The 12,346-nt window shown below is 44.6% G+C and overlaps 1 protein-coding gene across 5 annotated transcripts in view; it reads right to left on the reverse strand.

The window, feature by feature from the left end:
* nfia (nuclear factor I/A) overlaps positions 1-12,346 on the reverse strand; it is a 158,504-nt gene that overhangs the window by 96,653 nt on the left and 49,505 nt on the right. For 3 of the 5 annotated variants that reach the window (XM_068591697.1, XM_068591694.1, XM_068591695.1), the window contains one exon: positions 1,481-2,009. In XM_068591697.1, the coding sequence (XP_068447798.1) occupies positions 1,481-2,009 (529 nt within the window). Of the gene's footprint in view, positions 1-1,480; positions 2,010-11,006; positions 11,878-12,346 lie in introns of those variants that run through there. The other 2 variants (XM_068591698.1, XM_068591696.1) reach the window with 1 other exon arrangement.

Genomic DNA, 12,346 nt, shown 5'->3' on the forward strand with positions numbered 1-12,346 from the left:
ATTCTCTGGATTTTCTGTCAGTAAATACAATTTTGGGAGCTGGATTTCAGACTGAAAATGCTCAGACGAGCATACTGAAGTATCCGTTTCCTGGTGAAAGAATTTGATAGTGGATCTTGTGGATTATTTTACACCGACGCCGTCCTCTTTTTTTTTTTCAAGAAAACTCCAAAAGCCCCAAACAAACTTAGAACAAGCTCTGTGCCAAGCACTTACAGCGTCTGCCAAAAGCCTCCACTGCACTCTCGCTGCTGCACGCACAAATACTCAGAGCAGCCAAATTATTTTCCCGTGGAATCAGTGGGAAATCAGGGAAAACATGCTGAGCAATCACTCTGGAGATAATTGTGTTGGGTTTATTTTTTATTTTTGAAAATCTCAAAGGTGTGCCAGCTTCACCTAGAAAACACAGCGACCTGCTCGTGCTCTCGGGAACCCCGCCGGGGTATCGGGGTTCTGGCACAGACCCTTTTTTTCACTTTTTCTCAGACTTCTGCTTTACTGACCACTGATGAAATTACGCCTGTCTGCAGCTGATAACACACTCGTCTCGGAGACGGAGGAGCGTCTCGCTAGAGAGAGACCCGGGTTTTTCATCCCCAAACTGCCAGATACACAAATGTCATCGACACACTAATGAGTGTGTGTCTCAACCCAAAAATCTGGAGAATTCAACTGGTTTTTCAGCAAAAACTTTTCCAGGCACTTTTCAAGACATCTTGAAAGAATTTAGAATAATTTCTGGAGATTTGTAGATCTAGAGATTTTAACGTCAAGAAGGAACTTAAGTCAAGACAAATAAAATAGATTAATATATCTCTATCTGTTCCCAAAATAATCTTTAAAATGCAAAAGACAATAACACCCGATGAGTTTAAATCTGACTTTCAAACCCCTCCAAAAGAACGAACCGATGGTCCCTGCTCTGTTTAACAATTAAGCTGATTGACCTACATTAAAATATATCTGCCTGGACCATTAGCTAACCTGACAATGTAAGTAGATGAAGTGACAGACTTGTGGACGGATTACAAGCCACAATCTAACTGGCAATTAGGGCTCTTTCTGACACTCTGAATGTGCCATAAACAAATATCACGACTAAAATACTTTCGGCCTTCTTGTCACTAGTTGAGAAGTTCCAAAGTATCAGTGCTATTTGTTTTAGGGTAAGAAGAAGCACAACCTAATGAACCCACAACAAATAAATGTACCAAATATGAACTGAGAGGCCAGACGCCTGAAATATTGGGACGTTTTCTCGGCCACACATCATAGGAAGAGCAGCAAACAGGACTGTGGGGCGTCAGTGGTCGCGTTTGTCACAAACAAATAAAGAAGAGCTGCAGCTTCAGCAGCTCAGCGACACATCACACATCTCACAGACATGAAGAAGAAGAAGAAGAAGAAGAAGAAGAAGAAGAAGAAGAAGAAGAAGAAGAAGAAGAAGAAGAAGAAGAAGAAAAAGAAGAGGACTTACCTGCGTGCACAAAGTAGGCCAGGTAGAGATCCAGCTCCTTGACGGAAACTCCTATGTGATGCGGCTGCACACACAGAGTGGGGTTCGAACACTGCGGAGACTTGACCAGCCTCTCCCCGTCAGTGCTTTCGAGGGGAATCCCTTTGAATAAAATCACCATGACCAGGTCCAGCCTCCACACTTTGTCCGCCTGGCGCAGGCAATCGATCCGCCTCATCTTGCCCTTCTGGTCGGGGTTGGACAGCACGCAGCACGGCGGCTTCTTCCCCGTCACCGTCAGTACAAAGTCCTCCCGGAACTCAGGCCGGATGTCCTTGCGCAGCTTGGCCAGGAGGCGCGACGCCCACTTCTGCTTGACCTCGGGCTTCTCGCCGAGCAGCTCGTCCTTCACGGCGCGCTCCTCCTCCTTGGACATGCGCTTCTCGTGCTTCTTGAAGTACTTCCTCTTGCGGGCCTGCAGGTTGAACCATGTGTAGGCGAAGGCCCGGACGTGGGGAAGCAGGGCTTCGATGAAAGGATGGAATTCATCCTGAGGGACGGAGAGGAGAATTGTGATGAGGCAGGGAGGGCGCAACATGGGAATGCAACAGTTTTTGCTGTTTAAAGGTGGATTTAGGAAAGGAAAACATTTTATTCAACTCGATCATATATCTACTGTGTATCATCTTGCTCCTGTTAAAAAGACTGATTCAGCCAAACCATAGATTGGAAGTGGATTTAGTCATAGTAACTCGTTGTAAACTGTGGACTGATGTTTTGAAGCCTCAAGTTCGACAATTTTGCCCTCGCCATTTTGGGTAACGGCCATCGCCAATGTGTTTTTGGTAACTGATGAACTGAAGTTAGCATATTTACAATGCTAAGGAGTGACGTAGAGACGCCATACACGGCTTTGGTGGCAGTGACCACCTGTCAATCACAGTAGCCCTGGCCTAAAGCATACTTTGCTTCATGATGTATTTGACTTTAAATGGACCATAATGTTGTGAGTTTGGCTGCACAGTAGAGTTTGTAATGAGTGTAAAAAAAATTGTAGTCAAAAGTAAAACTGGACAGTAATTACTAACTATTGTAAGATGCCAGTGTAGCCAGATCAAGATGAATATTTTTCAGAGGGCGAGAGGGAAAGAAAGATTTTTAAAAAGAAAGAAAAGATGGAAATAGGATAGAAAGTGCAAAGTATAAAAAGAAGGATAAAAAGGAATCAAGGAACACAGAAGAAAATAAGAGTAGAAAACACAGGGATGTAGAGAGAAGAGGAAACCAAAAGAAGGAAGGGAGGAAGGAAGAAAGGAAAGAAGAAGTAAAGAAGAAGTATTAAATAAAGGGAAGAAATGGAGAGAAGAGGAATGACACACATAAGGAAAGTAGGAAAGGAAGGAAGGAAAGAACAAGCAATGAAGAAAGGAAAAAGAGAACAAAGGAGAAAAGAAGAGATACACACAGGCAGGATGGGGCAGCCGAGAAGAAGTAGAAAACACAGACGGCACATAAAATTACGAGAAAAGGAAGAAAAAAAAAACAGGAACAAAGAAGTAAGTAAAGAAGGACGGAAGGAAACGCATAAAGAACAGAAGAGGTTAAGAAAGGAAGGGAAGAAACAATGACGGAAAGAAGGAGAGAAGGAAAGCGGCAGCTACCAAAGAAAAGAAGATATAGCAGAGAGCCTCTTCGAGACGCTTCACTGTCAGTGCAGCCTCTTTCTTGGCTCCCAGGCAGGAATGTGGGTCTTTGGGGGTCTGTGCGGGGTTCTGTGTGGGGGCCCGCCAGCCCCCGAACAAATACAGCAACGGACCAGAATCACACAAACCAAACACCCGAGCATCGGGCCAGCGGCAGCCTAGCAGGAGGGGGTGTTGGTGGGGGGGTGTACCACCGCAAAAACGCAAACACTGGAGCTCCGGGTCGCACCGCGTGGAGGATTACAGCCGTATTAAAGGTGCATTATGGAGCTTTTGGGCCGATGAGGGCTGTACAGCTATTACTAGGTGGAAATGTTGTTAGACGGCATGTCATGGATTAGACCCAATTTGGGGCTGGTTACACCTGCTCTCCCCCTCCTCCTTCTCCTCCTCCCCAAAACCACCACAAAACCAGGCTTATCCTCAGCAGGAAATGAACACATTAGGCTGAAAGAGAAAAGTGTCACAACACGCAGACGGTAGACTGAATGAAGCGCAGATGAGAGGAACAGAAACAAACACATCCACACAGCTTAAAAAGGGCTACAGAGGGAGGAGTCAGAGGCGGGGACGTGAGCGAGGAGACGAGCTTCCTGTTCAAATATTATTACAGCTTGTCGTGGCGATTCCAAAAAAAAAAATAGAAGAAAAAGCACAAAGTCTCCTTAAAAGCCATGCTGTGAAAACCCCAAATATTAAACGTTACAGTCTGCCACATCACAACTGAAACTATTTTAAATGAGTCTCAAATCTGGTCTGGGAAGCAGATTTTTACTAAAAATTAGAAAATGCTCCGACAGCCTTCATAAATGATCGATTCCTCGGTTTGAGACATTTTTACACTTTCCCCCCAAAAAACGTCAAATGTTGTCCAGCAGCCATATTCAATCTCAATCAAATGCAGTTTTAAGCAGGTAAAACTACCACTTTGTGAAGGGAACTGAAATAATGAAGGAACAAGCTCATGTATTATAGTATTATGACCTTTGACAATCAGACATTTGGGAAGAATCTGGAAATTCGACTTTGAGGTTCCCTACAGATTTAATACTAGAGTTTTTGGCCTATTCAAACTCCTCCACTGCAGACCATGTGACCGTTGGCCCCCATTCATTTCCCTTTGATAAAAAACGAGCTTGAGCAGAATTCATATTGAGCAGCTCCACCAGTTGAGCTTCAAGTCTCTGAAAATTATTTTTATAGGAAATTTAAATGAGTGGAAATGAATGGAAACCAATGGCTGCAAAATTGAGATGGATGTTTCTGTAATTTGTTGGCTACGCAGGTAAAATTAGTGCATGAGATTTTGCAGAGGGCCGGGAAATATTATTTTTGGCTGGGTGGGGTTTTTTTGACAATTGTCTATGGCAACAAAGTCAACTGAAAAAGAGGAGAAGCCGAACACAGACGGAAAACATCTTCATGGAACATTTCTTATTTGGATAAAAACCCCTCAGAGGGTTGCTGAGCAGGACGGGGCGGTGTGTGTGTGCGTGTGTGTGAGTGTGTGTGTGTGTGTGAAGGAGGGGGGGGGGGGTAGACGAGGAGGGACGGGGCAAGGGGAGGCTGGAGGCCCCTCTCTCGACCTCACACACACATCTTAATATGTGCAAATGCATCCGACTGGGGTAGCATGTGGATATTATGAGCTGAGCTGAGCACGCGCGCATACACACACACGCACGCGCGCACACGCAAGCAAACAGGCACGCACTGCAATAGTCTGACTATCAAGTCACTTGTGAGCCACTTAAAATGTAGAATTACAGACAATACCACTCTTGAAACAAATGGCTATGGTTTGGAAACAGGTTGAAATATTCCTGATTTTTTTTTTTAATTCACTTCTCTCGATAACGACCGAAACCAGGTTGTATGAAGAAGAATTTTCTTTTTCCGATTTTTTTTTTTCTTTAAACATTTTAACATCTTTTCAACATAAATCAACTTATTACAACACTTTGCTACTGACAAACAAATCTGGAAATAAAATGTTGGCCCGTAACGTAAGAAAACCAAGACGTTATGGACTCAATACAGACACGAGTGACTTGATAAGAAGTTGTTCACAATTTAGCGATCGGCGAGAAAAAAAAGCAGATAAGTTGGGAGCTAACGGGTGAGGAAGTTGTTATTTAAATCAGACTCAAACTAACAAATGTGTCTCTCTGTACACTATCACTTCCTGTCTGCTCAAACAAACAGGAGGAAACAGTGCATTCGTTGGGGACTATTTTTGGCGGCAGATTAATCCACATTTTGCCGCTCTAGTGAGATATTTGTGGTAGCGGGACGGTGTGTGGGAATTATTCAAAATAAACTGCAGTATGTGAGTGTTCATGTTGATGAAGAGGCACTGCCGGCTAACTGGTGTGTTTTCAATGGTGCTCAGTTCACCATTGGTTTGAGTTTGAACTTTCACACATTTTGATGATCTTTTCAAAACAACCTCTCAGATTCAACTTGAGGTTCTGAATTGGATTTTTTTGTTTTGTTCAGGGGGAGTTTCTTGTTCAGCTGTGCTGTCAGAAAATCTCCGTGTCAAATCTTCCTCCGTCAGATTTAAACCTCCAGCTTGGAGCTCCCCCACTAAAGAGGAAACTATATCTACAGGCTGTGCGTTAGTGCGCCAGCTGCATCGGTTCTCTTTATTTATATATATATAAATATATAACGTTGTTCACCCTCCCTTGTCAGGGGGACTGAATACAGCACATTGTTTTCTTCTTGGAGACGGTCCAGGCGAACGTTTTTTGTCTCCCAAAGCGCCTCCAGCCGCTCTGCAGCCAAACCTGCTAGCCCTCTTTCTCTCCGAGCTCTGAGATTCTCACTGCAGGACGGGGTGGGAACGCCGCCTGCTTTTTTTCTGTTGTTGTTTGTGGTTTTCCAGAGACGTATTTTTGTTTGTGTGCGTCCTCGAGGCAGTTATTAGGACGACGAGCGTCTGACGGACGGATGATGTGCTCAGCCTCCACATACACACACACACACACACACATTCCACAGTGGATCTGCAGCTCGGCGGCTGTGGATGTTCACTGCAGCCACATACCAACATTCCTCGCAGCCCAGTGCAGCGTTTCAGCTTCCTGAGCCGCTCACACACACCGCCGTCGTCGCCGCTTCACACTTTCAAACCAAATCGCACTTAACGAGTCACTTGGTCTCATATTCAGCCTTAAAAAATGTGCTTTTCTGCCGGCGGGGTGAGATAATCCCCCTTGTTGTCAGCCTCCCCTCCGCTCCGGAATCTTTTCTGAAATGTGTGAATAATCCCGTTTCTGTATCTGTGTCAAGAAGAAAACGGATACGATTCATATGGAAACATGGGATGGTGTCTATATAGTGGCTGGGTTTGTTAGGGCTTGTTTAAGGAAAAATAATAACGTTATAGCGGTACTTATTTTGCACTTTTTCTCATTTCTGACCTAAGAAAAATTAATTTGACCTTTTATGGTCCGTTAATAGATCTGATTCTCTGTGCTGCTGCTGTTCTTGCAGGAATAAGAAGAAGAAAAAAGAAGTTGAATCAAAAGAATTAATAATAAAAAGAGATTTGTAATAGAAATGTGAGATTATCTCAATATACATACTCATCATTTCATCCATCGTCACAAGTCTCATATTTGTTTTTAAAACACTTTCTGGTGTGATAATCAGAAGTTGATACTTGAGTCTTCAAATGAAGACAAAACAAAGCAGATGTCTGCAGTAAAAATCAAGAAAATTATGCTTTCAAGGAGCGAAATATTGATTGAAATGCGTTGGAAAGGTAACATAAAGGTTTTCTCAACCCACGGCCATTTTTCGGCTTGTTTTAAAGACTTTTCAGCTTCCGTAACAGTCTTTCACTGTGTTTCCACTGCAGCTCCGCATTTTTTTATGAACAAGTCATTTCTTTTCACATCTGGCCTGACCCCCCCCCCCCTTCTGCTCCCCCCCCCCCCCACACACACACACAACACACACACACACACACACACACACACAAAAACGTGTTTCTGTTTTTCCAAATAAGCGCACAAACTCTGCCAGTTGGTGTGAGATAATCTCACCCCTCTCCATTCACTCTGAAAATACGTCTGCGGTAGGACATTTAATTCAATTTGTTCATAACAAAAAAAAAAAAGCGGGTGAAGTCGTCTCATCTCACCCGACACATTGTTTTCTGGAGGAGCGTCGGTGAATGAGGAGGCCGCCGGGGTCAAAACGTGGCAACGAGGGTTTTGTAGCGGACGGGGTTCTTTCTCTGCTTCTCTCAGGGATCTCTTCTTTTCTTTTCGCCCTCTGAGGAAATTTGTGTTTGTAAACCTGCAAATGAGGGAGAGCCTGGGAGCCAGTGGCTGCACGCTCACCCCTCTCACCCCCCACTCTGCACCTTGGTGACAGATGTAATAGGCTCTGAACAACAGGCCTGTGACAACAACGGCCCTGAATAACAGTCATTTTAATGGGGGTGTGGGGGGCGACAATAATGGTAATCCCCCCTGCCTCCCCCGTCTATTGACACCCACCCCAGCACACTGGGGGAATTATCGGCGTGTCGCTCGGGCTCAGTGGCAAGGCCTCGACCACACAGACGCGTGTCCACAGACTGCCGTCCATCACCAGACAGACGCCTGATCAGTTCCCTGATGTCTGAAAGCCAATCAGAGCTTGAAGAATAAGGTTTGAGACATAAAGTATGTGGAAGATCTATTTTTTGGACTGCTGACATGGATGGAGGTCATGATCATGTTTGCAGGAAATACAGCATGAAACCATGAAACCTTTCTCCACCCTGCTTGGTGTTAGTGACTCCTCTGACTGCAGGTTTATGTTTATATATATATATATATATATATATATATATATATATATATATATATATATATATATATATATATAACATATTTTTTTAGAGGGGTAAAATGCGGTTTGGAAGACGAGATCTGTTTTTTTTTTTTGGTGCATTTATGCAGGTGGGTGGAATCGGTTTCTCCCACATCTACATGCGTTTCTTTTTCTATATTTGTCTTTCTTTTCCTTTTTTCTTTTTTTGTATTCCTACTCCTGCCTCTCTGACCACACAAATGATACAAAGAGGGACTCCTTTCTTAAATTCAAATGAAAAAAAAAATGTAAAACCTATCTTGAGAAAAGTTAAACGACGTCTGCTAAAAATCCAAACATCCAGATTTTGTTGTTATTCTGGACTGGAGCGTCACCCGTGAAGAATTGTGATAATCATGAAGTTTGTCGTAATGGCACCAAAACCACCACAGGATGAATGCGAGCATCTTTAAACTGTTAATTTACGATTAAAAGGGTTTCATTAGAGGGCGCCCCCCACTGGTCGGCTGAGGGCCAAACGCAGCAGCTTACATCACTGGCACTTAATGCGTCCGATTTTATTTAGTGTTCTTTGAATCCGGCAGCTCAGCAGGAAATCCTTCGATGCTTACATCCCAAACTGGGTTGTTTATTTAAAATCAGGAAACACCAGTTCCAGTTCAACCTGAACAAGGTTTTTAAAATAAATCAGCTGTTTTTACCAATATTATTAACTCAAATATGCATTATTTATTTTAAATGTATGCTTTTCGATGTGAAATTTAAATAGGGTGTTTGGTCAAGCCTGGTTGGATTCATCACTGAGCAGTGTGCAACACACACAGACACATTGTTGGAAAAATATCAGATGAATTAAAACAAAAAGAAACTATGAAATAATACAAGTATTGAGCAAAAAGAAAACAAAATCTGCTCGATAAGATCTTTTCAAAAGGCCAACCCAGTAAAAAAAAAACATCTGTTCAAACCACTGAAACACATTAATTTTCTAACCCTCCACTGAGCAGGATTTATAAAAGCGACTCTGTCTGATGATTATTGGTTTTACTGCTCGATAATCTGATTAAATGGTAAAGCTCCTGTTCGTTTCCTGCTGTTTTAGACCGTCTTCGAACGCGTCTCAACACAGACTGAAGCTCCAAGCAGAAAATCAAGATGACAAATCTATTTTTTTTTTTTTTTTGAGGATCATTTTGGATTCAACGAAGCTGCAGCCAAAATCAGACGAGTCATGTTAAAAAAACACATAACAACTAAATGTGACTGATGTCCTTTCACTGTGTCCCTGGATCAATAAATCTACTCATTTATGAATTGTTAATAATTCAATTATCAATAAAAAAAAGAAGGTCTTATTTCTTGATCATAAAGAAGAAACAATGGTTTTGTAATAAATAATCAAATATGACATCTAATATGACATCTAATTTCATTTTCAAGCCAATCCAGGCAATAAAATGCATTTTAAATAATTGGTGGATTAATTAATTTAAAAAAAGCATGTGTGTCAGATGCTGAAATAATTAATACATAAATACATATAAATATAAATCAGTGTGATTCAATGTGTTTTACGGTTTGAATCTATTTGTGTCTGTGCTGTGGTTAATTCGGGAGATTAAGTTGATAATTCCTACAAGAGGAAGCCAAAATCTGCAGCCAGAATCTCCATGAGGTCACACCCAAAAAAAGCTCTTAAATCCCCTTTTTCTTTTAACCTCTAACCCGCAAACACAACACTGCGGCAAGAGGATTTTTTTTTAATAGATAAAATTAGGTCAAATTTAAGTTACTAACAGATAAATATGCAAAGAGGTTTTATTTAAATTCAGGGATTTGGGGGTCTGGAGATAAATCCGAAATCATCTAGCCACAGTTCAGTCATCTGTGGAAGGGATACCTCGTTGAGGACATTTTCTGCCTTGTGCTGATCTGCTGCTGTGTCACCTCAGGTCACCTCTGACACACAAACATTTTGGGTTCTGTCTTTTTTTCTGCAGAGACCCACATTTGAGTCAGGCCTACAGGTTCCTGCGTTAGGCCTGAACAGCACTAGGGAAGGAAGCGACTCATCATAAAATCCACTTTGATTTCTCATTTTGTTTAAACAGATCAAGATCATACCTTCTGGGTTCAACACAAGCAGCCAAAGGAAAGAAGAAGAACAAAAAGTGGTTGAGGGGGTCTGAAACTCCTGCAAACCGTTTATACTCACTGTTTGTACACTGATCCTGCACACTATGTACCGTTTTGGCATATAAACCAGCACAGCTGTAAAAGAATAAGAGGTCCAATATGCTACATCGTTTTTCACTGCAAGCTGAACTGAAAGTGTCTCTGGGAGTGGAGTCAAAGTTGGAAAGTTTTTTTTGGGGGGGGGGGGGGGTGAAGAGAACATAAATAATAACCAGCAACTCCACCAGTCCACATTACAGTGGGCACATGTATAGCATTCAAACTTTAAGCTAAAAAGAAGAAGAAGAAAAAAAAGGGGGCGGGAGAAAAAACGTCCTGCAGGAACAACCAACCGACATCCCCGTGAAAACTCTATACCGGAGCTCCGGTCAGGGTTGTGCCGAGCAAACGAGAGCGAAGAGCGTGGAGGGAGGGAAGGAAGGGGGGGGCTTTTAAGTCAGTCGAGCAGCCGGGGACAAAGTGTCTTCGCAGCCCGCACAGAAAGCAGACACAAGCAGCGACTCAAACAAACGCAGAAACAACTACACGAGGTTGTTGCCAATAGGCGAAATCCTATTTTCTCGGTGCTAACTCGTTTTGAACGAAGGAACTTTTGAGGGGCCGGCCGCCATGTGCCGCCGCGCGGAGGAAGACGAGCAGGAGAAGGGGGACGAGAGAGCGCGAGCTTCAGCCGCTCCGAGGAATGTACGGGCCCGACCATAGAGTGCGTACGGTGGAGAGCGAGCGTGCTGTAGGAGAGCGAGCGGTGGGCTCAACTGCGAAAGAAACATTGTTAAGAGACATTGAACCAAAAAAAGTTTGAAGAGCTTACTCACCTGTGTTAAACATAGTGGAGAATACATATCTGTCGGATCTAATCTTAGATCTGGAAGTTGTGGGGGTGGGAGGTGTGGGGGGGTGTTACTGTAACTCCAGCCTGTGTGTGTATGTGTGTGTGCGTGTGTGCGCGCGTGCGTAGTGATGTGTAATTTGAAAAAAGGAAAGAACAGAAAAAGGAGTGTGTGTGTGTGTGTGTGTGTGTGTGTGTGTGTGTGTGCGTGCGTGCGTGCGTGCGTGCGTGTGTGTGTGTGTGTGATAGAGGGAGAGAGAGAAGAGAGAAGGGGAAATAGAGCCCTCCTTTTGCCCCCTTCGCTTTCACATTTCCAACCAGAGCTGCACTTTGACCTCCGCCTCGGGTTACATGTACTGTCCGGACCTGTTAGAGGCCCTCCGCCGGGGAGCGCACAACTTTCAGCCCAGAAACGAAGAACATCTCCGGCAACAAGATGGAAAAAGTCCCGTTAGAAAAGCTAAAAATGACCACCACCACAAAAAAAGTCACAGTGAAGCCTGGTGTGGTGTTGGTGCCGCGGGGTTGTTGCGAGGCAAGAGCGGCCGGTGGTGGTGGCTGTTGTGGCGGACGGTGCAAATCTCCAAAACGTCCCGAAACTGCATTTCAAACCACAAGAGATCCGCGGAGACCGGCGGACCTCGGCAACATGTCTATCCGTCTTGCGGCGCGTTGTGGCCGGCGAGCGGCAGTGCGGCTCCTGGGTGCTCGGGACTGGAGGGGCGCGGTGCAGCAGTCGCGGGTCCCGGGAAAAAGAGAACTGACCAGGAAGAAAGAAAGAGGCAACACGGGATCCCTGAGCTGCCAGACGGCCGCTTCGCCTCTAAAACAACCGACAGCTGCTTTCCGTTAATTTATCTCCAACAGGAGGAGACGGTAAGAGAGAGAGAGAGAGAGAGAGAGAGAGAGAGAGAGAGAGAGAGAGAGAGAGAGAGAGAGAGAGAGAGAGAGAGAGAGGGAGGGGGGGGGGGGGGGGTAGAGAGAGGGGGAGAGAGAGTCGGTATGTGTTGTCCCGGACGCAGAGCGGAGCGCCACCTCCTCGCCGCTCCTCATGCCTGTCTGCTGCTCCGATCTCCGGGACATCCACTCGCTGCTACGCCGCTTGGACTGCGTCGCGGTGTGCGAGTGCGCGCGCACGTGCAGCCGCGGGACAGTGCGCACTGACCCCTGCAGAGCTCCAAGTGATCACACACTCGGCTTATCGATCAGAAAGAACGCCATCGATCCCGCTCGCGCAGTTTCACAAGTAGGATCCGGTGCTGGTGATGCCGGCGCCGCTGCGCGTGTGTGAGTGAGCGCGCGTGTTTGTGTGTGTGTGTGTGTGTG

The sequence above is a fragment of the Clinocottus analis genome, unplaced genomic scaffold (assembly GCF_023055335.1).
Source record: "Clinocottus analis isolate CAN_PGR_092001 unplaced genomic scaffold, fCliAna1.0.p SCAF_25, whole genome shotgun sequence".
NCBI classification, from domain to species: Eukaryota; Metazoa; Chordata; class Actinopteri; order Perciformes; family Cottidae; genus Clinocottus; species Clinocottus analis.